We start from the raw sequence: 23,301 nt of genomic DNA on the forward strand, positions 1-23,301 counted from the left end.
GGGGGCGCCGGAGATGAGTGCGGGGGCAGTGAGTCCCATGTGCCGCCTCGCCCCACGTGCCGCCTCGCCCCACGTGGCAACCCCGGCGCATTCTCCGAGCCTGGCTCCGGGCAAGAGGGGGAGCCGGGCTGCGTGTCTGGTCTCCAGCCAAGCCTTTGTCGTTTCCTGCGTCTGGAGTCTGTAGGTGTGAACATCTTCCCCTTGGAGCAGCTCCTGACGCGGTTGGAGCCGGGTGCTGGAGAGTGTCCAGGGCCGTGGGACACTCTGCACCTCTCCGGAAGGCACGCTTTCCCCCCACCTGTGCTAGAGAGCCTCGGGAGTGACCGTCACAGGTGTGTTCATGGGATTCCTCGCCCCCCGGGTGTCCGGGCCGCAGGTCTCAGAAGGCCAGCGGGAATCTGGAAGCAGTTGTCTTCCAGCCCACCCAGAGCGTGCAGGTGCCATAGTCCTTGGAGCTCCCTGTTGGGCCCCCTTCCCCACTAGCCCATACCGAATCAGCAGAACTGCCTCCCCTTGCGGGTTTGGGAGCCAGGTGTCCAGGCCCGCGGGGTTCGGCTGGGCAGCCCACCCAGCGGCCTTTGCTGGACTGCAAGAACTGGCGCTGCCAGGATGCTTACTTTCAGAGGGGGCATTGATGGGTTTAATGACCCCAAGTTACAGCTATCTGTGCTAGGCAGAGATGACCAGCGTGTCCAGGGGGTTTTCAACTTGTGGGTTTGATGTCCACAGTAGGGATGCCCAGATGGTTTTCCTTTTTACTCTTTGGAATACAAACTGTCATGTGATCTGGAGGGCACAAGGCTTTTCTCTGTTCAGTGAGCACATGGCAGCCTGAGACAGTGGTGGCTCTCCTGAAGCGCCAGATGAGAGCCATGGTGTTTGGTTTGTCTTGGTCTTGGGTCTCCAGCCTTCCCAGGTGCTGGGAGCACAGAACTGGAGGGCGCAGATGGGAGCACGGGTCGTCAGAAGGGGCCTTCCAGGATGATGGTCAGGACCTTCTCCTGAAGGTCCTCATCTTGCCTGCGGCTTGCCAAGGTGCCGGGCAGTGCTTCCTTCAGCGGCCCACCTGCCTCCTTGCCCTGAGCTCGGGCACCTCGCTTGCCCAGGGTGCCCTGTTTATGTGGCCGTCAGTATATGACGGGTCCCTCCGGCTCTCCTTCCTGGGCCTGAGTGTTTGGAAGAGGACTTTAATCTTAGCCATGGCAGTGCCCTCATGTGAGTCGAATAAATGAACAGGGTGGGTAATCCTTGAGGCCCCCAAGGCCGCCAGGAACACAGGCAGCGCCCGGCCCCCCAGGGAGAGCCCAGCTATGCGTCCACTCTTTCTTCTGCACCCCTGGGTCCTATGCTCTGGTGTGGCCGCCTGTGCTCCCTGGATGGGCACAAGCCCTCCCTGTGACCCTGCAGTCCAGCTGTGGGCGCATGCGCTGGCTGCCCTCCACCTGCTTTGGAATCTTTGAGAAGTACGTGGGGTGGTGCATGGGGGGACACGTGTTCCAAAATGGGCCTGGCCTCCTGGCCACTCCAGTGCAAATCAGTGCCGTCGCTTATGGCCCCGGGTGGTGGTCTCACAGCGGCCAGGACACCAGCCCCTCGAGCCTAGCACTCTGTCTTCTGTGAGGCCTGTGATGAGTGACAGGTCAGCCTGCCTCGAGGCCCGCTCCCACAGCTCTGCAAGGCCTCTTACATGGGGTGTAAGAGGTGCTGGCGCAGGACAGGCCAGGACTGTGACCCCCCCCCCCCCCCCAAAGTTGGAGGAGGGCCTCGTGTGGGTGGGAGGGGCAGATCTTTAAGTGACACTCAGGAGAAAACATAAAGCAGAAATGAAAGTGACCATTTCTGAAGGGAACCCCACAGGGTTCGGGACCTTCTGAGCTTTCCAGGTCTTCACTGTTGCTTCTGCTCCCCTGGCATGGGGCGGGATGGGGGTGGGGGGTGGGCGGGGCTGGGCTCCAGGGTCACTGGGCTGTCCACCAGGCCGTAGATGTTTCTTAGGACAGGCGGCTGCCTTTGTCTGGGGTGGGCGTCTTGGCTCGTCCTTGGAGAGTGGGTCCCTGACACCAGGGCACAGAAAAACACAGAGGCAGCCTGGGTCCCTCCTTCTGGAGTGGTCAGTGGACCTCCCTGACCTCCCCAGCACCCTAGTCCAGATGAGAAGGCTGCTTTCTTTCTGCCACCCCAGGGAGGAGCAGGCCTGAGGTTGTGCCTGTGTTGTCTGGAGCAGAAGTTTGTGCAGAGGCAGGTAAATGGGAAGGAGACCCACCAACCAGTAGGCTGCAGCCCAGAGGAACGAGGCGCAGGTGAGCCTGGGCCCTCCTCATCCTGTGGTCCAGGGGCTGAGGAACCCAGGCTTCTCTCGCTGGCTGGGGGAGGAAGGTGAGGGACTCCAGCAGCGAGCTCAGCTTCCCCAGATTGCAGGGATGGGGTGGCCTGGAGGGGAGCAGCTGGTGGGACACTCCCAGAGCCCCCATGTAAACCCCGAGGGTCTGCAGACCTGCCCCCCACCCCCTCACCAGCTCCCTGGCCATCACAGGGTGTGGACTCTTGCAGATCTGTGCTGCTGGGGAGGGCAGTGGTCCACCACTCTGTTGTGACCCTGAGAACTCTTGGGACCCTTAGGGCTGGGCGCCGGGGTGTCTGAGCGCTGGGGGTTGTGGTGCTGGCCTCAGATACTGGGGGTGGAGCTGTCATCAGCTCCTGTTGTTTGGGAGTGCGGGGGAGGAAGGGGTAGGGGGGGCATGTCAGGGAGCAGAGTCCTTCCTGCCTCAGACCTACTGACAGCCTCTCACTCTCATGGGACTCTCAGAAGCACCGCCTCAGGCTTCAGAAGCTGTGGGAGTCCAGGAAGTAGAAATGAAGAAGCTGGTGTGCTCTGGAGTCTGAGATTTCTGCCCTGGGAATCAGAATTCGGGGGCACCAGGTAGGGAATCTCTGTCAACTCTGGAGACAACACCTTTCAGAACAGGGACCCCTGAGCCCCTGGGGACAGGGAGCGTGGGGACTCCTGAACTCTTGAGCCTGTGGGGGCTGGGAGCATGGTGGCCTGTAGGACCCTGCTCCTGGGGACCCTAGGGACAGAGAGTGTGGGAACCCACTCCTGGGGGCCCTGTGTTTTGTAAGTTCTTGGCTGTTTACCCCATGCTGGGTGCTCAGCTGACTGAGGGTCTCCGTTTTCCTGGCACTCAGGCAGCAGTGGCCCAGGAGTCATGAGTGGGCTTGAGGGGAGTCCTGGGGCTGGAGTGGGGGCCGTGTGTGCCCGCCTTAAACAGAGTCTTTCTGCTGGAGCCACTTGGCCTGTGTGCTCTCCGGGAAGCCACATCTCCCGGGGGTTTCTGGCCCCCCTTCTTGGCTGGTGTCTTGAGAAGGCTGGGACCAGGTCCTAGGACCCAGTAACCCCCCGGGCCGCTGCTGCCTTCCTTGTAGCCTCACAAATAAACCCACCAACCTCGGCTTCTCCAGGGGGTTACTGCTGTGACACCCCTGCCCCGTTTTCCTCACGGAAATGAACGAGAGAGGAAGGAAGAACTTGCTCATCAGACCATAGCTCCCTTGCTGAGCGTGGCCCAGGCCTGCCCGGGGAGGTGGGAGGGGTCTTATGCTGCCCCCATCATGGACCTCTGTGCTGTTCCCCCGATGTGTCCCTGGCCTCCCGGAGGGGCTGTGTGCCCAGCAGGGCCTCTTCCTACCCCTTTCCTCTTGGCTGTCTCAGGACTGCTCCTCTGCTGTGCCTGGCACATGGACATGCCTGGTGATGTGACACTGAGACTCCAGCCACAAGAGCAGTCATCAGACCTTTCGGTGGGAGGTCCGGCAGAGGGGTCGTGTCTGCCTTGGACCTCTGGGGCAGGGCACAGGGGTCCTGCCTGCCCACTGGCCCACAGTAGGTGGCACTATGAGCGCATGACTGGACCCTGGGGTCCCTGGGGACCTGTATCTTAAATTGCATTCACTTTCGTTTATTTAGCATTTATGGGCCCCACGTGGTTCCTGCCACTCTATGGATCTAAGGCCCTGGAGCCCTCAGAGGTGGTGACACCCTAGCTTGGGTGGGCCTGGCGTCTGGATGGTCACAAGCTCCAGGTTGAGGGCGTAGGGCTGGGGCTGGGGGCCCCTTCCTCTGTGTGATGTGAGTTCTGGTTGAATGACTTGTGTGGTGGGGAGCCCGTCACCGCAAAGTTTTTGGGGGAGGCGGCTGCAGTTGTCTGCTGAGCCACCCTGACTCTAGCTTCCCCTTCAGGTGCGATGTCCCGTCCATTTCCTGGCAGCATGGCGCTCTCTGTCCCAGAGGTGGAGAAGCAGATGCCAGCAGAGCCCCAGCCCGGCCATGAGCAGCAGTCCTGGTGGTTCCTGGTGTTCTTCCTCTGCTTCTACGGCTTCATGGCCCAGATGCGGCCTGGGGAGAGCTTCATCACGCCTTACCTCCTGGGCCCCGACAAGAACTTCACGCAGACTCAGGCACGTTGGGCGCGCATGCGGGTGGGACGGGCCGGAGTACGGGGGCTGCACGGCTGCAGGCGCTGGCAGCCACCAGTCCCTGTGGGGTGGTGGCAGGTCTGGTGGAGGGGTTGTGCCCGCCGTGGGCCTCTGGGGCAGAGCCCAGGGGCCTCATCTGCCTGCCCACCCATCTGTGGAGCCCTTGCTTCCAGTAGAGGCCTGTTTGCGGAGAGGGATTACAGAAGGAATTTGCCTTTTGCTTAGCAACAAGGACAAAGGATCTCATTGGAACCCGACTAATAAGCTTATACCCCATGGGAGTCTTGCGTCAGAGTAAAAGCAGCAGCAGGCAATGTCCCTGCTGGTTTCCGTCTCCATAAAATAAATCAAGAGGACTCAGAGTCCGTTGGTTGATGGAGCACATGGTCAGGGTCTGTTCACCACCCCTCCTCGTCTTTCCTTAGGACCACCTGCCACCCCAGAGCCTTACGCTAACCCCGTCTGTCCCCTGCAGGGTGACCTTGGCCTCCACACCCCCTGCCACTGGTGCTGGACCCCACTGGGTCCCACGGGGATTTCCTGCTTGATTTCTTCAGGGAGCTCCTGCCTCTCCCTGGTCCAGGGCTTGGCCCCCACCCCTCAGTGACCCCAGAATTAAGCCATATGGAATCGCCATGCGTACGAGCCTGCCCCCTCAAAGTAGCCCTCTTGGGAAACAGACACACCCGTGTGCCCTGGCGTCATGCCTGGGCTCAAAGCCATGTGTGTGTGAGGGCTCCAACCCCACGGCCAGAAGGGTGACTTCCCAGGTGAGTCTGGGGTGGGGGGCCTTGCCTCCTTCCAGCACTGGGTATGGCATGTCCCCCATTCACTGACTGGCTGGTTCCCTGGACGCCACTCTGTTCTGCAAGGGCCTGTCGTCCACTGCCAAGATGACTTAGGAGTGAGCCCCGTGGGACGCTCCATTAAAGTAACTACAAGGAAAATCGCTATAGTAAACTCCCACTTGCCTGCCCTCTCAGGTCACAAGTTAGCGCTTAAATAGTAGGTTCCAGAAATTAAGCTGCCCACCAGGCCTTGGATGTGACCCGAGATCGGCAGAAGCCTGTTTGGGGACAGCCTGGTGGGTCTGTGGCCACAGTCACTTCTCCCACATAGATACAGGCTGATACTACCCAGGGACTCAAACCACCAAGAACCCCCTCCCCCGCCTTGCTCCAAGGGTCTCTGAGGTCTCCAGCTCATCCCATCCCCCAGGGGAAACGCTGCTGCAGTCGCTTCCACCCTCTGCAGCGCGAGACCGGGCCCTGACTCCATTTCATCAGCACCCACAAAGTGGTGTTGAGTTTGTGCCCATCTGATAGACGAAGGGCTTGCTGCCGGGCTTGGATTTCCTTGATTTCTGCTGTGGCGTCTCATGTTCCTGGCTGTCCCCAAGCCTGGCCTTGCCAGCTTCCCCCTCTGCGGGCATCTGCCTTCCTGTGCCTGGTGGGCTTCTGGCACTGGGAGGCCCGGTGTCTCCTGTCCACCAGCTTCCTCCCCACTTGCCACGTCCTCTGGGCCGCAGTTTCACTGTGAACTCAGCCCCATTCTTCCTGGTTTGTGCTGAGTGTTGCCTGCACACACATCTGGTACCCCCCGCCCCCGCCCTGGCTGCCCTTTGGTTCATGAAGCACTTCCTGGCGGGTATGAGGTTTGTTTTGCACCTTGGAGCCTGTGACTCCTCTGCTCCTGAGCTGCCTGGGTTGGGTCCTGCAGCACGCCCCCACCTCCACGATGACCCCGGCCCAGGACGTTTTACACAGTAGTCCTTGCTGGCCCGCAGCTGACCCTGCCTGTCACTGGTGTGACAGCCCCTGTCCTGCCCTTGCTTCCTGCACCCCTCTGGGTGCAGCCAGGTATAGGCTGTTGATGCCACTCCTCTTGGAATTCTGGTCACCTATGGCCTGGCCCTGCCCTGCACCCCTTGTCCCATGGTCCTCAGAGCCCATGGCATCCTGTCCTTGTCCTGCCTGCCATGGCGCCCTGGCTAAGCCTCCTGTTGGCTGCCCGGATCCGGGTGTGGGCATGGCTTCCTTGTCCTGCCTGTCAGTCTGGATCTAAGCCTGTCCACACCGAGGTGCTGGGAACATGGCCCAGCAACACTGGGTGGGCCAGGATGAGGCGGCCCTCATGCCACCTGCCACAGGGACTCCATGGGTGCCGTGCTCCCCGCAGTTCCCAAATACAACATGGGTCTGCCCCCTGGCCTGCGTGCCTGCCCAGCTGGAGAACGCGGATCCAGGGCCTGGGCAGCAGCGAGGGGACAAGGAAGAACGGCTGGCCTCCTGCGGTTCTGACCCCAAGGCCCCGCAGCTGTGCAAGCTGCCTGCCAAGAGGGCTCGACCACTAATAGGGGTTGTTTGATGTTCCCAGAATTTTCCATAAACAAGGCTCTGACCCTGTAGCCAGCCCCCATGGCTCTGGGACCAGCACTGGTTTCTCAGCACCCCTGAGAACAGATTTGCACCAAGACTGTCTTGGACTGTCCCAAAGTTCTAGTGCTCAGTATTGGGTGGCTTCCAGCGGATGGGGAGCCCTGGAGGCAGTGAGTGTGTGGCCAGCTTGGGGTCCCGAGCATAGACTGAGAAGCAGTGCCGAGGCCTAGCCAGTTAGGCTGTAAGTTCTGGGTGGACAGACATGATGGCTGCAGAAAACCATGGGTGAGCCTCCAGGAAGCGGTGGGCTCAGCTGGGCCCCGCATGCTGACCTGGGCTCAGCTCTGGGCCCTTGGTGCATCTGTGAAGTGGGCCTTGGTGTTAGCAGGTGGTCAGGCGCAGTCAGGGTTAGCGCCCTGAGTTGGGTGGGAACCAAGGGAGGCCAAAGCCTCTGAGAGCCCAACAAGGCCAGAGGCTCACCTGTTGTTGCCCCTGGCTGGTCTGAGCCTTGGCTAGGCCCTGGGAGGGTCAGTTGCGGTCAGATGGAACTCCTGGGAGGGTCATTTGGGGTCAGATGAGGCCCCTGGGAGGGTCAGGTGGGGTCATTTGGATTCCTGTAGGAGACCACCTGCTAAACACCCAGCTGGGCCTCGGGAAAGGCTCTGAGCACAGGCTCCTTCCCCTGTGCATCCCCCAGGAAAGGGCGGCGGGGCCAAAGACTTGGGTCTCTCAAAAGCTGGGACCTCTTCCTAGGGGGCAGGCCCAGGGTGCCCCTTCCTGGGCAGTGGGAAGACATCTGGCTCGCATCCCAAGGGGGTCTGTGGCTGTGGCCTTGCCCTGCGTGCCCAGGAGGGAGTGTCCTGCTGGGTCGGCCCTGTCTGAGTGGAGAGCTGAATGGCCAAGGCCATGGACAGCTCCCTTGGTGAAGCTGGGAGTCCTGGCTCCCATGGAGGCAGCTCCTAGTCCTGCCTGACAGGTGGGGGTGAGGGCCCAGCTTTGCTCTCCTGCATGGCTGGTGCAAGGGTGGCTGTAGCGTCCCCTGTGCCCTGGGACCGAGTGAGACCAGCCCGCTGAAGGCCTTCCTCAGCTGCTGGCAAGAGTGTAGATTAGTCACAGCTCTGTTTTCTATATTGTTAGATTTAAGGTGAAATCCTATCATGTTATTTCATTAGAGACAAGACTGGATCACCGTGGCTTAGCATGTAGTTACTGATTATTTTCAGCACACTTACCAGCGCTCTGCAGGTGTCAATACCAAACTGCTTCCTGAGGAGCACGCCCTTGGGGATGGAATCAGAGTGGAACACGTTTGGGGGTCTGGTTGTGCGTCTCTCTGTTTCCTCGGATGCCCTGGATAGCCCTAAGTGCTGCACCTGTTTGAAGGACAGTACTTGTCACGTAGTCCTGATGGGGCACTGTGATAAAGGGGCACAGAAGACGGGGTGACTTGGGGGTGCATGGGGTCCATGTGGGGCTTGCAAGTGCTAGGCCCAGCCCAGCAGATGTGACAGCAAGGACCATGCTCTGGGGCTGGGGGTCATGCATGTGCTGTCCCACAGGTCACCAACGAGATCACGCCGGTGCTGTCCTACTCATACCTGGCCGTGCTGGTGCCCATCTTCTTGCTGACCGACTACCTCTGCTACAAGCCGGTGTTGCTGCTGCAAGGCCTGAGCTACGTGTCTGTGTGGCTCCTGCTGCTGTTTGGCTCGACCGTGCTGCACATGCAGTTCATGGAGTTCTTCTTCAGCATCACCATGGCTGCCCGCATTGCCTACTCCTCCTACATCTTCTCGCTGGTGCCCCCTGCCCGCTACCAGCGCATGGCCAGCTACTCGCGGGCCGCAGTACTGCTGGGCGTCTTCACCAGCTCGGTGCTGGGCCAGCTGCTGGTCACCGTAGGCAGGGTCGCCTTCTCCACGCTCAACTACATCTCGCTGGCCTTCCTCACCTTCAGCCTGGTGCTGGCGCTCTTCCTGAAGCGCCCCAAGCGCAGCCTCTTCTTCAACCGCGGAGTCCCCGGACCTGCCGGGGCCGCGCCCTCTGAGCTGGACCAGATGAACCCGGGTCAGGCGAAGGCCGCGGGCGCGAAGCCGGGCTGGCTGCCGGCCGCCTGGCGGGACTCGACGTTCGTGCGCATGCCGGGAGAGCTGGGCCGCGCGGTGCGGCTGCCGCAGCTGCGCCTCTGGTCTCTCTGGTGGGTCTTCAACTCCGCCGGCTACTACCTGATCGTCTACTACGTGCACATCCTGTGGAACGTGGTTCACCCCACCACGGACACCACCAGGGTCTACAACGGCGCGGCGGACGCTGCCTCCACGCTGCTAGGTACGCCCCGCCCCCTGGGGCGGCGACCCTGACCACCGGGATGGCCGTGACGCGACTTGTCTCCCCAGGTGCCCTCACCTCCTTCGCCGCGGGCTTCGTGAAGATCCGCTGGGCGCTGTGGGCCAGGCTGGTCATCGCGGTGGTGACGGTGCTGCAGGCGGGGCTGGTGTTCCTCATGTACAAGACTGACGACATTTGGTTGTGCTACGCGGCCTTCGTGCTCTTCCGTGGCTCCTACCAGTTCCTGGTGCCCATCGCCACGTGAGTCAGGCTGGGGCTGGCAGGTGGCCTGAGAAACTGGAAGTGGCAGGGGGAGGAGTGGTGGGTGGCTGGAGGGCCATGGACGGTATGTAGCAGAAGGCCTCCTTCCAGAAGGTTCCATGGGGAGCAGCAGGGTATGTACTGCTCATGTTGGAGCGTGAGCCCCAAGTGCCTTTAGCCAGGAGCCACCTTGCCCACAGCATGCCCTGTCCAAGCTGCCAGGACCCTAAGGCTGGGCGAGGAGTCTGGCCTGTGTGGGTGTCCCCTCTGCGCCCCCCATGAGCCTCTGGTGTCCACACAGACTGGACCTCTGAAGTCCTGCCTCCCGGCCCTGAGGTCCTGTCATGGGTGACTCTGAGGCCACTCCCGCCCTCTCCCGCTTCTGGGCAGAGCGGCTCACAGCAGCAACTGGGTGACCCAGCTGGCCTTCTGCCCAAAGGAGACCTTCCCTGATGCCCGTGGTTCCTCACACCCCTGGCGACGCTCCTGCAACTGCCCGGGGATGTCCCAAGAGCTTCCTGCCGACCCACTGTGGCTTCCAGAACCTTCCCCGGCCACGTCCTGCTGGGTCTGGCTCCTGACCCCTCAGTGCACCCTCTGAACTAGACCTCTCCCACCGTGTGTTCACCCCAGACACACGTTTTCACACCACGCATGTGACACACAACGCATACTCAACATCCATACCCAGCAGGTGGCCTGTCATTGTCCCCAGCAGTTTGCCTCCAGTTCCCCTCTGCGCCCCGTCTCCCCAGGGACACCTCGTCCTGACGTGGACCGTCCACTCTGGTCACACCCATGTGAGAACATGTGCCCCCACCTTGGGTTGAACTTGGATGGTGTCCTCAGACTCCTGCCCCTCTGCCGCCCGCCCCCCTGCCCACGGCATGGTGGCCTGGCTCCCCTGCACCGCCTCATAGTCCCCCTGCGCGTCAGACCCGTGCTTGCCCTGGTCTGTGGGAGGAAGCCTGGATCAGACTTGGTCCTTTCCTTTCCTAGGCCAGTGCTGCCCAGGCGCCCAGACCACACCCTGGCCCTGCTGGCACGGTTTATGCTCCGCCGCCCTCCTGCCCCTGTGGCCATGGCTGCCTTCCCCAACTGCCCATGGACGTGGCCCCAGGCCTGGCCTCCCACACAAGCGGGATGCTGCATCCTCCCGTCCTGACCTGCTCTCAGCCCGTAAGCGCCCCACCTCTCCTGCCGCCGCCAGCATTGTGGAGAGGGCGCCAGGGCCCGTGGTGTCTTCCCCTCACTTCTCTCAGGACACCTCGTGTCTCGTGTGTCAATTGTAAAAGCCATGGGTGTTTGTAGCAGAAAGATCAAATACGATGCAGAAAGGGTCAAATATGAGACAGGCCCCCCCTCAGGCCCCGTGGCTGACATGTGGGTGTCAGGCTGCCGGGGTCATCGCTCCCCCACCTCATAAGTCTGAGGCTCTGTGTCCAGAGGGCATTGTTTTTGGTCTTCCTGGTGACAAGGCCACCGTCTCAAGTATCTCCTTGAGACGCGTAGCTCAGAAGCCTCACCCTCTCACCTACATTTTTCTTCTGAAGTTCTGATAATGGCCTCAGGTGGTTCTGGAAGTGGGCCAGCCAGGTCAGAGTTCACGAAAGGAAAGGGTTTAAGAGATGCTGCGGACACAGCTAGGCAGGCGCACAGCCTGCATGGCGGGCGGAGGGTGGCTCGTGGGCCAGCGGCCCCTCCTGCTGTCCTGGCCAGTTCACACCCATGAGTTTCCCGCTGGGATTTCCTATTCCCCGGTCGTCTGCAGCCCACGTGTGGGTGTGGTGGTGGGGCCTTTCACAGAGTGTGTAACCGTGTTACCGTTGGCTTTAATCCCACTCGTGGAGCTCTGGCAGCAGCATCTCCCCCAGTTGCACAGGTGGCGTCTTGTTCTGCCTGTACCCGTGGGACCTGGCTGGGCTCCTGTTTGCCAGGAGTTAATCTATCGCTTGAGTTACTGTGTGCCTGCCCACCCTGGCACTTCATGTACGTCTTGTGGTCCCAACCCTCCCGTACCCCCAGCAGAAGCTCCCCAGCCTTTGTCATTCTATGTAAGGCTTCTTGGCTATTTTTGTTCACTCATTCTTCGGAACTTGAGAATGTTTCCTGTCTAGTTTCTTTTAAGGCACTTTGGGGCTTTTAATTGAAAGTGTGTTCAAATGGTAATTTCTGTGCAGAGCGCTGGAAGCACTGAGCATATTAATTCCTCTTGCTTCTTTATTTGTTTTATGGGTCTTTTTCTAATTTACTGACTCATTTAACAGCAAAGCACTTTAAATCCGGAATTTTCCTCGTGCCCGTCTGTGCCTGTGGTTGTGTTAACACCCTGCTTTCAGGGGGACGGTTTTCTGAGAGCCCTGTAATGATGACAACTTATTTTGTCCCAGGGTTTCCAGGAGGCTTTGTCTCCTAGGGCTTCCTTCTGCGCCTGGCTCTGCACTCCTTTTATGGGTCATGAAGGGAGGATGTACAGCTCAGAGCACAGGCCCAGGGCGGTGGGCAGCCCAGGCGCTGCGTGGGCCTCATGGTCTCCCTGCAAGCCCTGCAGCCTCGGTGGACCTGCGGCTGTTCTGGCTGCCTGAGGGCACTGCCACCTAGCTGCGTCCTCTGCATCTCTGGGCGCGTCTCACCCCGGCCATCTGACCTCGGCCCGCTTCCCTGTGAAGTTTTCAGATCGCGGCTTCTCTTTCTCAAGAGCTCCGTGCCCTGGTCTTCGGCATCAACACGTTCCTCGCCACTGTTCTCAAGACCGTCATCACCCTCATCGTCTCCGACAAGCGGGGCCTGGGCCTCCCGGTCCACTCTCAGGTAAGCTCCGCTTTCGGGCTCACTTCCTGGCGGAGGGAAGCCTCAGGGTGGGTTGGAGGAGAAGTCCTGGCCAGGCCTCCTGGTGCCCGCCCGGCCAGCAGTGTCACCCCTCCCGGGACCCAGACCATAGACACGCTGCAGGCAGGGGCATGTCTAGCCAGACTCTCTGGACTGAGTGGGAACAGGGAGGGAAGGCTCAGAGGGCAGGGAGGCCGAGGGCCACAATCTGGCTGCCTGGTGCCAACCTGTGCAGCTCTCTTGCAGGGCTCAGGTTGGGGCTGCGAATGCTGCCCACATTGGGCAGTGCAGCGGGCATGTGCAGTCAAGTCCAGTGAGACCTCTGGGGTCTCCGAGGCCAGCCTGGGTACCGGTCACTTCTGCAGGAGCTCTCGGGGCCCTGGGTATCCCCTACACTGGCTGAGGTCCCGGGAAGGCTGGAGGCATGGTCCTGAGCATTTCCTGTGCCCTCCGACAGGCCTTCCTGCAATGGGTCCTGCTCCTGGGACAGCTCTCTGTGGGAGCAGATGAGAGCGGAGCTCCAGGGTTTATTGACCTTGGTGCCTGTCAGCCCCTTTCCCGACCCCTCCCTCTATCCAGTCCTCTGTCTCCTGAGAAGAAAGTGAGACCTGGGACACACTCAGGCTGGACTCCCGGTGCCTCAGCCAGGGCAGGACCTCTGAGTGAGCTGGAACTAGCCAGAGAATGGGCCTGTGGAGGGTTGTCACTGGGCTTCTTGGTGCAGCCTCCACCTGCTGGGAACTGGGCCTCCCTGGGGTGTGGCGGCTCCATGAAGTCCAGCCCTCTGTCCAAGGGTGCCGGGTCAGCCTTGCCCTGGTGACTCCCTTGCCAGAGCTGACCAGGGAGAAAGTTCCAAGCACAAGAGACCCTCATGTTCAGAAGAGGGATTTTTGGCTGGGGTTCGGAAAGGACATCAGGGCCTGTGGCTGTTTGTGTCCACCCGAGCAGGCAGGTCTCGGCCCTGCCTCCCCAGGAGGGTCCCCCAGGCTTAACACTGGGGACTGTGGCTGAGCAGGGTGGCTGAGTTGGACTCAGGCCCATGGGGCGTGTGTGACTGCGCCTACGGCTGGGCGGGAGGGGCAGTCCAGAGGCACCAGACCTCTGTCCGGAGGTGGTGGGTTGGGCCCTCCTTCACTGGGACCCACTGGTGAGGCCTCCCCTCTGGAGCGGCAGCCTCTGCAGGGAGCACCATTGCTTCCTGGCTTGACTGTGGGCCTCGCTGGTAACCGTCCACCTGGCCTGGGAGGGGCCTCCACACCCAGGGGTGTTCCCGCTCCCTGGAGCGCCGGTCATCCCGGCTCTGGGCGGTGGGGCTTCTCAGGGGCTCCAGGCTGGGGACAGGGCTGGACTTTCCTCCCCTGTCTCAGCCCAGCCCCACCACGTGGCACTTTATGGCCTTGCCAGGTCAAGCTGACATTATATCGATTTTTGTTCAGCTGCTTTAATTTCCTGGTTAAAAGGGAGCTCTACAGGCTTGCTTGTAATTAGAAATTACGGATCCTGGTAATTTCCGGCAGGAAATTCATCCGGCAGGAGAGTCATCCCTGCTCCTCTCACTGCTTCCGCATGCAGTGCACTAGGGGCCCATCCCTACGTCATGGGTAGTGAGAGTGGGGGTGGGGAACGGAGCTGGTGGTGGGAACCAGCCCAGAGCATGTGGGGAGCTGGCCTGGGGGGCTGGCTTTTGAGTTAAACAGTATTTCTGGGTCACCACACACTCACGGGGTAACAGGTAATGCAGAGACTCACACACAGCCTCCCCACTGGCCACATCCTACAGTTCTGGGGTGCAGGCACTAGGGGGATGTGGACCCCACAGTTGAGATGGGAGCGTGCCTGCCCATCCCCTGCAGCCACGCCGGGCCCCACTCCGCCGCCTCCCTAACCCCAGCAGCCCTGGTTTTGCCCCCATTTCTGTAGTGTTGTCATCTTGAGAGTGCCTTTATGTGGAACCATATGAGTCAGGATTGACTTTTAACCACTTATTCCAGCTCCTAGAGACACATAGCTACTCCCGTTGGGTCCTGTGCTGTGTGGGTTCCCTGGTGACTGGACCCAGGCTCTTACCTGCTTACTGCCAGGAGCCCCAGCTTGGTCCAGTTGGGGGCTGCTCTAAACATTGGTGTATAGCTTTCTGTGTGACCCTGGATTTCCATTTCTCTGGATAAATGCCCTGAAGTGCAGTCATTGAGTCCTGGGGTGGCTGCCAGACTGTTCTGCACCATTTTTTTATTCTCACCAGCCATGCCTGAGGAGGCCGGTTTCTCCACATTCTCACCAGCCTTTGATAGGGTCACCATTTGTTTAGCCATTCTGAATGGTGTGGAGAGCTGATCCCTGTGGTTTTTAATTTGCATTTCCCTGATGGCTATGATGGGCTTCCCTGATGGCTCAGACAGTAAAGAATCTGCCTGTAATGCAGGAGACCTGGCTTCGATCCCTGGGTCAGGAAGATCCACTGGAGAAGGGAATGGCTACCTACTCCAGTATTCTTGCCTGGAAAATTCCTTGGACTGAGGAGGGCGGCTACAGACCATGGGGTCGCCAACAGTCCGACACCACTGAGCATGCACACACTTGGCCCTGATGGCCGTGACGCTTCTCTTCTTCCATGCAGCTGCATGCTCCTGGGTGAAGAGTGTCTTTCTGCCCATTTCCTGGTTGGGGCCTTTGTCTTTTTAATCTTGAGTTTGAGCATGTCTGTTATTCTAGATACCAGTCCTTTGTCGGACATGTGCTTTGCAGGCATCTCCCAGTCCATAGCAGACCATCTTGTCTTCTTAATAGGTCTATTTGCAGAGTAAAAGTTTTTAATTTTGATGAGGTCTGATTCATTCCTTTGTCCTTTTGTGGATCTTAGTTTTGGTGTTACATAAAATAATTCTGGGCTTCCCAGGTGGCACTAGTGGTAAAGAACCCACCTGCCAATGCGGGAGACATAAGAGATGCGGGTTCGAATCCTGGGTCGGAAAGATCCCCTGGAGAAGCAAATGGCAATCCACTCCAGTATTCTTGCCTGGAGAACCCCATGGACTGAGGGTCCATAGTGTTGTAGCCACGCTTTCCGGGAAACAAACTCACTCAGAAGGACAATGCAGATAGTGGAGTGCAGTTTATTACACCGGCGGGCCCAAGGCAGAGTCTCCTCTTAGCCAAGGACCCCGACCAGCATTTGTGAGAATCTTTTATACCCCATGTGCACGTGTCTGAACCCACCACCCCAAATTCCTTGAGACTTACATAAACCAAGGGAAATACAATCCCAATAACCCCATCATTCACATGCTCATGTGCTCAGTCAAACAATTAGCCAATAATCAATAAACCCAAGGTTACACTCTGATAGATACACAAAAATTTATGGCCTGTCTGGAGGAAGGGGTGATTAGTGTATGTCTTCTCTTAGGTGATGAGTAACCTAGATACGATCTTCAAGGCTCCCCTGTCTGCAGGGGGTCTTATCCTTCTGGTGTTGTTTTCATAGGCACTAACCACAGAGTTCAGAGTCCATTGGGAAGGTGGCCAAGCATGATCAGCATGAACAGGCCTAAGATGGAGTCCAGGCCCTATGAATTCCTTCTTCAATAGGGTCACAGAGTCAGACAGGACTGTAGTGACTTAGCACAGAGCACATAGTAGCTCTGCCTGGTTCTGGGTCCCAAAGATTTGCCCCAGCTTCTTATTAAAGTTTTGTAGTTCGATACCTAAGTCTGTGACCTGTTTTGAGTTAACTTTTGTGTAAGATGTGACATTAATGTTGTTCCATTCCTTTGTCTGTGGATGTCTAGTTGCTCCAGCACCGTTTGTTGAAAGACTGAATTGCTTTTTCACCACTTGTGTGAACTTGCTTCTGGGTTCTCTGTTCTGTTGGGCTGGGTGCCCACCCTTCCTCCACCACCACACTGTCCTGCTTGTGTAGCTATGTGGTAAGTTTTAAAAGTGGGCACCCTGATTCCTCCAACTTTGAAAATTTTTTCAGAATTGTTTTAGCTGTTAGAGTTTCTTTGCCTTTCTCTCTACATTTTCGAGTAATCTTGTCTGTATCTACAAAAACTTTTGTTGTGATTTTGCTAGGAATTGCATTAAGCTTGTTTATCAGTGTTGGGAGAATAGATATCTTTTAGTCTCTTGAGTCTTCAACCTGTGAACATGGTATGTCTCTCCGTTTACTTGGATCTTCTTTGATTTCTTTCAGCATTTCGTAGTTTTTGACATGCATGCAAGCACTGTGGTGCTGTGTATGTTTTCTTAGGTTTATTCCTAGGTGTTTCAGTGTTTTGTGAGCAATTGTTATGTGATATTTTTAGTTTTGGTGTCTGCATTAATCTGCAAGGACTGCCGTAACAAAATATCACAGACTGGGCAGTTTGTGCAACAGCAGTCTATTCTCTAACAATCTGGAGGCTGGAAGTGTGAGATCAAAGTGTTTGCAGGCTTGGTTCCTCCCAAGGCCCCTCTCCTCACTTGGTCTTTCTTCTGTGTGCACTCCTGGTACCTCTGTCTCTTGTAAGGACAGCACTCATACTGGATAAGAGTTCTACCCTCATAGCCTCATTTAACCTTAATCACTCCTGAAAGGTCTTACCTCCACATACAGTCATACTGGGGGTTAGGGCTTCAACAATGAATTTTGAAGGGAGACAGTTCAGTCTATAACAGTGTCGTGTTCATTGCTAGTTCAAGAAAGAAAAAAAAGAAGGTGAAGTCACTCAGTTGTGTCCGACTCTTGGAGACCCCATGGACTGTAGCCTGCTAGGCTCCTTCGTCTGTCCATGGGTTTTTCCAGGCAAGAGTACTAGAGTGGGTTGCCATTTCCTTCACCAGGGGATTTTCCCGACCCAGGGATTGAACTCAGGTCTCCCACATTGTAGACAGTCGCTTTTACTGTCTGAGCCACCAGGGAAGTCATGCAGACCTCATTTTATTGTACTTCACTTTACCATGCTTTGAAGATACTGACATTTTTACAGGTTGAAGATTTGTGGCAACCCTGCATTGTTAGATGGCAGTTAGCATTTTTTAGCAATAAAATATTTTTATTAAGGTATGTACATTTTCTTTTTAGACATAATGCTATTACACACTTAATAGACTATAGTATAGTGTAAACATAATTTTTATGTGTACTGGGAAACCAAAAAATTTGTGTGAGTTGCTTTATTGCAATATTTATTGGGGTGGTCTGGAACTGAGCAATATCTCTGAGGTCTGCCTGTATAAGAAACACATTGACTTGTGTGTGTTAATCTTGTGTGATCTTGTTGAGGTCACTTATTTGTTCTGGGAGGTCTTTTCTTACATGTTTTTAATTTACTTTCTTGTCTTATTGCGCTGGCTAGAACTTTTGTTTTAACTGTTTCCTTTGTTTTACTTCCTTTGGATTTATTTTGCTCATCTCTTTCTAGGTTCTTGAGATGGAAGCTTAGATTAATGATTTGAGACTTCTTTTCTAATATTTGCATTTATTGATATACATTTCCCTCTGAGCCTGCTTTAGCTACATCCTACAGATTTTGATATGTTGTATCTTCATTTTCTTTCATTTCTATGTATTTTTGTCTCTTTTCATACTTTCTCTTTGACCTATGATTATCTCAAAATGTTTTGTTTAGTTTCCAAGTGTTTTGATTGTTTTCCTATCTTTCTGTTATTGCTTTATATTTTTGATTCTATTCTTTTGTGATCAAAGAACACAATCTGCATTATGTCAAGGTTTGTTTTATGGCCCAGGACGTGGTCTTATCTTGTTATATGCTGCATGGACACTTGAAAAGAATGCGAATTCTGCTGTTTGGGGGTGGAGTATTCTATAAATACCAATTACATCCTATTTCTGATGGTGGTATTGTTTTTTTTTTTTCTGTATCCTTATGGATTTTCTGTCTGGCCTGTTGTTGAGAAAGGAATGTTGAAGTTTTCATTTATAATTGTGAATTTGTCTATTTTTTCTTTCAATTCTATCATGTTTTTGCTTCACATTTTTACAGCTATTTTTGTATACACAGGCACGGTGTGTCTTGGTAGACTGAGTCTTTTAACATTATATAATGTCCTTCTCTGCCTGTGGTCATTTTCTTTTCTCCGAAGTCTACTTTACATGATATTCACATAGCCATTCTGCTTTCCTTTAGCTTTTTTCCCCCCAACTTTAATTTATTTATTGGCTGTGCTGGGTCTTCATTGCTGTGCAAGCTTTCTCTAGTTGCGGTACATGGACTTCTCATTGCAGTGGCTTCTCTTGTTGCTGAGCACAGGCTCTAGAGCATGTGGGCTTCAGTAGTTGCATCACATGGGCTCCGTAGTCGCAATTCCTAGGCTCCAGAGCACAGGCTCATCTGTTACGGCACACAGGTTTAGTTGCTCTGTGGCATATGGGATCATCCCAGATCAGGGATTGAACCTATGTCTCCCCCATTGGCAGGTGGATTTTTTTTTTTTTTTTTTTACCACTGAGCCACCAGGGAAGCCTCTGTCTTTTTATTTTTAACCTTCAGATCAGATCAGATCAGTTGCTCAGTCGTGTCCAACTCTTTGCGACCCCATGAATCGCAGCACACCAGGCCTCCCTGTCCATCACCAACTCCCAGAGTTCACTCAGACTCACGTCCATTGAGTCAGTGATGCCATCCAGCCATCTCATCCTCTGTTGTCCCCTTCTCCTCTTGCCCCCACTCCCTCCCAGCATCAGAGTCTTTTCCAATGAGTCAACTCTTTGCATGAGGTGGCCAAAGTACTGGAGTTTCAGCTTTAGCATCAGTCCTTCCAAAGAAATCCCAGGGCTGATCTCCTTCAGAATGGACTGGTTGGATCTCCTTGCAGTCCAAGGGACTCTCAAGGGTCTTCTCCAACACCACAGTTCAAAAGCATCAATTCTTCGGCGCTCAGCCTTCTTCACAGTCCAACTCTCACATCCATACATGACCACAGGAAAAACCATAGCCTTGACTAGACGAACCTTTGTTGGCAAAGTAATGTCTCTGCTTTTGAATATGCTATCTAGGTTGGTCATAACTTTCCTTCCAAGGAGTAAGTGTCTTTTAATTTCATGGCCGCAGTCACCATCTGCAGTGATTTTGGAGCCCAGAAAAATAAAGTCTGACACTGTTTCCACTGTTTCGCCATCTATTTGCCATGAAGTGATGGGACCGGATGCTATGGTCTTCGTTTTCTGAATGTTGAGCTTTAAGCCAACTTTTTCACTCTCCACTTTCACTTTCATTAAGAGGCTTTTGAGTTCCTCTTCACTTTCTGCCATAAGGGTAGTGTCATCTGCATATCTGAGGTTATTGATATTTCTCCCAGCAATCTTGATTCCAGTTTGTGTTTCTTCCAGTCCAGCATTTCTCATGATGTACTCTGCATATAAGTTAAATAAACAGGGTGACAATATACAGCCTTGACGTACTCCTTTTCCTATTTGGAACCAGTCTGTTGTTCCATGTCCAGTTCTAACTGTTGCTTCCTGACCTGCATACAGATTTCTCAAGAGGCAGATCAGGTGGTCTGGTATTCCCATCTCTTGAAGAATTTTCCACAGTTTCTTGTGATCCACACAGTCAAAGGCCTTGGCATAGTCAATAAAGCAGAAATAGATGTTTTTCTGGAACTCTCTTGCTTTTTCCATGATCCAGCAGATGTTGGCAATTTGATCTCTGGTTCCTCTGCCTTTTCTAAAACCAGCTTGAACACCAGGAAGTTCACGGTTCACGTATTGCTAAAGCCTGGCTTGGAGAATTTTGAGCATTACTTTACTAGCGTGTGAGATGAGTGCAATTGTGCAGTAGTTTGAGCATTCTTTGGCATTGCCTTTCTTTGGGATTGGAATGAAAACTGACCTTTTTAACCTTACTATATTTTTACTTATTTTTAACTTATTTTTTAAATATTTTTAAATATTTTAGTTTAAATATTTTAATATTTTAAAATAATAACTTATTTAATATTTTTACTTATTTTTAACCTTACTATATTGTTATACTTGAGTTTCTTGTAGATAGCATATGGGTGTCATGTTTTTTTAACTCACTCTGCCAGTCTCTTTCTTTGATTGATTTATTTAGACCATTTATATTTAGTGTAATTGTGCTGTCTTAGAACTTCCATCTGTCGTTTCATTTTTATTTTCCTTTTATTCGCTGCCTTTTGTTTCTGTTTCCTTTTCCCCTGCCTTGTCATATGTTATTTACAGATTCTTCAGAACTTCATTTTGGGTTATCTGTTGTATAATTTGAGTGTATCTCTTGTGATAACTTTTTTGATAGTTGCTTTGTGTATTAAATGGCCAGTTGTAGTAAGTATTGAAATCTCACCTCCTTTAAGTCACTTTTCTCTCCACTGTCTATAGTACAAGTGCCTTATTTATTTCCCCTATATATCATTAGAGCTGCCTAAGATGGGGTTATAAGTTTTACTTCAGCTATCAAACATTTAGGAAACTGGAGAGAAGAAAAGTCTATTTATCCATAATTTTGATCACTGTTGTTTCTCCTTCTTGATGTCACAGGTTTCTGATCATTTACCTTCTGTTTAGAGAACCTTCTTCAGGCATTCTTTCAGGGCAGGTCTGCTGGTGACAAATTGTTCTCAGTTTTTCTTGACCTGAGAGTATCTTGATTTACTTTTCATTTCTGAAGGATGTTTTCAGTGGAATAGGTTTCTGGGTTAACAGTTTTTTTGTTCAGCGTGTGAAAAAATATCATTTCCTTGTGACCTTCTTGGTTTCTGGTGAAAAATCCACTGTCGTTCTAATTATTTTTCCCCTACAATGTCATTTTTTTCTGGCTGCTTTCAAGATTTTCCCTTTTTCTTTGTCTTTAGCTTTCAAAACTTTGATTATGATCTGTGTTGGTCTGATTTGGGGTGGGTGTTTTGTTTGGGGTTCCCTCACACTCGTGAGGGGCTTCCAGGGTGGCTCGGTGGTAGAGCATCTGCCTGCCAGTGCAGGAGACGGGAGATGCAAGTGCAGTCCCTGGGTTGGCAAGATGCCCTGCAGGGGGAAATGGCAACTCAAGTATTCTTGCCTGGAAAATTCCATGGACAGAGGAGCCTTGTGGGCTGCAGTCTGTGGGGTCGCAAAGAGTTGGGCATGACTGAGCAACTGGACGTGATACACACGCAGCTTCTTAAATCTGTAGGTTTACCTCCCTTGCCAGAGTTGAGACATTTTCACGGCCATTATTCCCTCCAGTGCTTTTTCAGTTCCATCCTTTTTCTTTCTTCTTGTTTTACTCCCATAATGGTGTTTTGTCCCCTAGAGAATGCGGCTCTGCTCGTTTCCCTGTCTGTTGTGTTGTTTCGATTGGCTCATTTCTATTGTTGCCTCTCCCAGTGCACGGATTCTTTTCCCTGTTCCCTCCATTCTGTTGTCAAGACCATGTGTTAAGTTTTTATATTGGTTACTTTCTTCTTTTACTGTAACTTTTCTTCTTTATCTCTTCCATTTCTTTTCTGCAAAGCTTTATCATCTCTTGTCATCTTGGTATCCGTGTCTGTTGGTTGCATTTCATTCATTTAGAGAACTTTTTCTAAGTTTGCTGAGTGACTTTTTTAAGTGAAACCTGTACATTTTGGCCATTATGTTATGAGAGTCTAGATCTTATTTTTTTAAAAATACTTATTTATTTGGCTGCTTTGGGTCTTAGTTGCAGTACTTGGACTTAGTTACTCTGAGGCATGTGGGATCTTAGTGCCCTGACCTGGAATTGAACCTGCGTCCCCTGCATGGCATGGTGGATTCTTAACTACTGGACCACCAGAGAAGTCCCTCTGGATCTTATTTAATCCTTTGTTTTAGTTGGCTTTTCCTGACACCACCCTTGCAGAAGACTAGGAGCTTGTACCTTTTTACAGCCAGGTGGGGTGGGTGTCCAGACTCCCCACTCAGCCCTCCTCACACTGAGGGGTGGGTGGGGGCAAGGATGGGAGTGCCAGCTCCCCACGTGGCCACGTGGTTGGGAGGGCCTGGGTGCCTCATTACCCTGTGGCCTCCAGTGATCCTGGTGGGGGCAGAGCATTCTTGCCACTGCTGGGTGGGTTGAAAGTCCTGACTCTTCAGTGAGTTGGGGGCACCGCCTGCTAAGAGCGACAGCCCAGGCTTTCCGTGTGGTCTCTGTGGGGGGGAACATTCCAGCTCCCCACCTGGCCCTGACCAGACAGGGGGCGTCACAGCCTGGGTCATGAGGGTGGGGTGGAGTAGAGTGGTTCCCATTCTTCAGTGTCCCGTCCTGCTGGGCCGGTGGTCCCTCTCCTGATCCTTAGTTTGGAGCAGCTTTTGTTAGTGTTGGTTTTTTCCCCATGTGTTTTGGGATTTCTGGTTTGCTGGCTTCTTTTGGTTCCTTTAAGAATACAGGCAGCAGAAAGAAGAAAAAACCCAGGGAACACATTGCCGTGTTGCTCCTCGGATTCCAAGGTCGAGGCTGGTCTGCATGTCCAGCTTTCAGTCACCTTCTGAGTGCTCTCTGTGCAGTGTCCAGGGCTTCACTCACACTCAGAGAGAAACCGGCAGGACATGCCAGCCCCAGGTTCCTGGGAGTGAAGTCTCTGATGGTTCACTTCCTGGTTTTGTTTCTGAAAATGAGCTTTCCTAGGAGGGCTGAGTGTGCTGGTGCCGAAGGGGGTCTTAGGGAGCCCCCCTGGGGGAGTGGAGCTCCGGGCAGCTGGCCCACAGATGAGGGAGACACCCTGGACCCCTGCCCCTGGTGATCTGAGATTCAGGTGGGAGGGTCCCCTGTGCTGGGCCCAGGTCCCTGTGCATCACTGCTGGGCAGCTTCACAGGTCACCGGGTTCGGGGCTGCCCAGGCCCCAGGGCTGTGGGGGCTGCGCTGGGCAACCGGATGGTCTGTTCCCCTCCATCAGGCTCCACCCACAGAGGTATGAAGACTTGGCCCCAGAGCCAAGCTCACATTTGCTGTCACACCCAGTGATCAGAATGCCTCAGGCAGGATGCAGAGGCTCAGAACTCCTGGTGTGCCCCTGCTTGGCTGGCCTGTGGAGGCCTGGGTGCCCCGCCCCCTCTCCCCAGGCATTCCTGTG

The 23,301-nt window shown here is 54.3% G+C and overlaps 1 protein-coding gene across 6 annotated transcripts in view; it reads left to right on the top strand.

Annotated features, from left to right (window-relative positions):
* The window catches only part of SLC19A1 (solute carrier family 19 (folate transporter), member 1), a 25,285-nt gene that overhangs the window by 656 nt on the left and 1,328 nt on the right, over window positions 1-23,301 (top strand). The window contains exons 2-9 of one of the 6 annotated variants that reach the window (XM_010834876.1): window positions 178-332; window positions 2,183-2,300; window positions 2,807-2,920; window positions 4,238-4,455; window positions 8,411-9,179; window positions 9,248-9,440; window positions 10,440-10,619; window positions 12,110-12,198. In XM_010834876.1, the coding sequence (XP_010833178.1) occupies window positions 4,243-4,455; window positions 8,411-9,179; window positions 9,248-9,440; window positions 10,440-10,605 (1,341 nt within the window). In that variant the 5' untranslated portion in view covers window positions 178-332; window positions 2,183-2,300; window positions 2,807-2,920; window positions 4,238-4,242 and the 3' untranslated portion in view covers window positions 10,606-10,619; window positions 12,110-12,198. The other 5 variants (XM_010834872.1, XM_010834871.1, XM_010834875.1 and 2 more) reach the window with 5 other exon arrangements.

The sequence above is a fragment of the Bison bison genome, unplaced genomic scaffold, assembly GCF_000754665.1.
Source record: "Bison bison bison isolate TAMUID 2011002044 unplaced genomic scaffold, Bison_UMD1.0 scf7180017864037, whole genome shotgun sequence".
Classification (NCBI taxonomy): domain Eukaryota; kingdom Metazoa; phylum Chordata; class Mammalia; order Artiodactyla; family Bovidae; genus Bison; species Bison bison.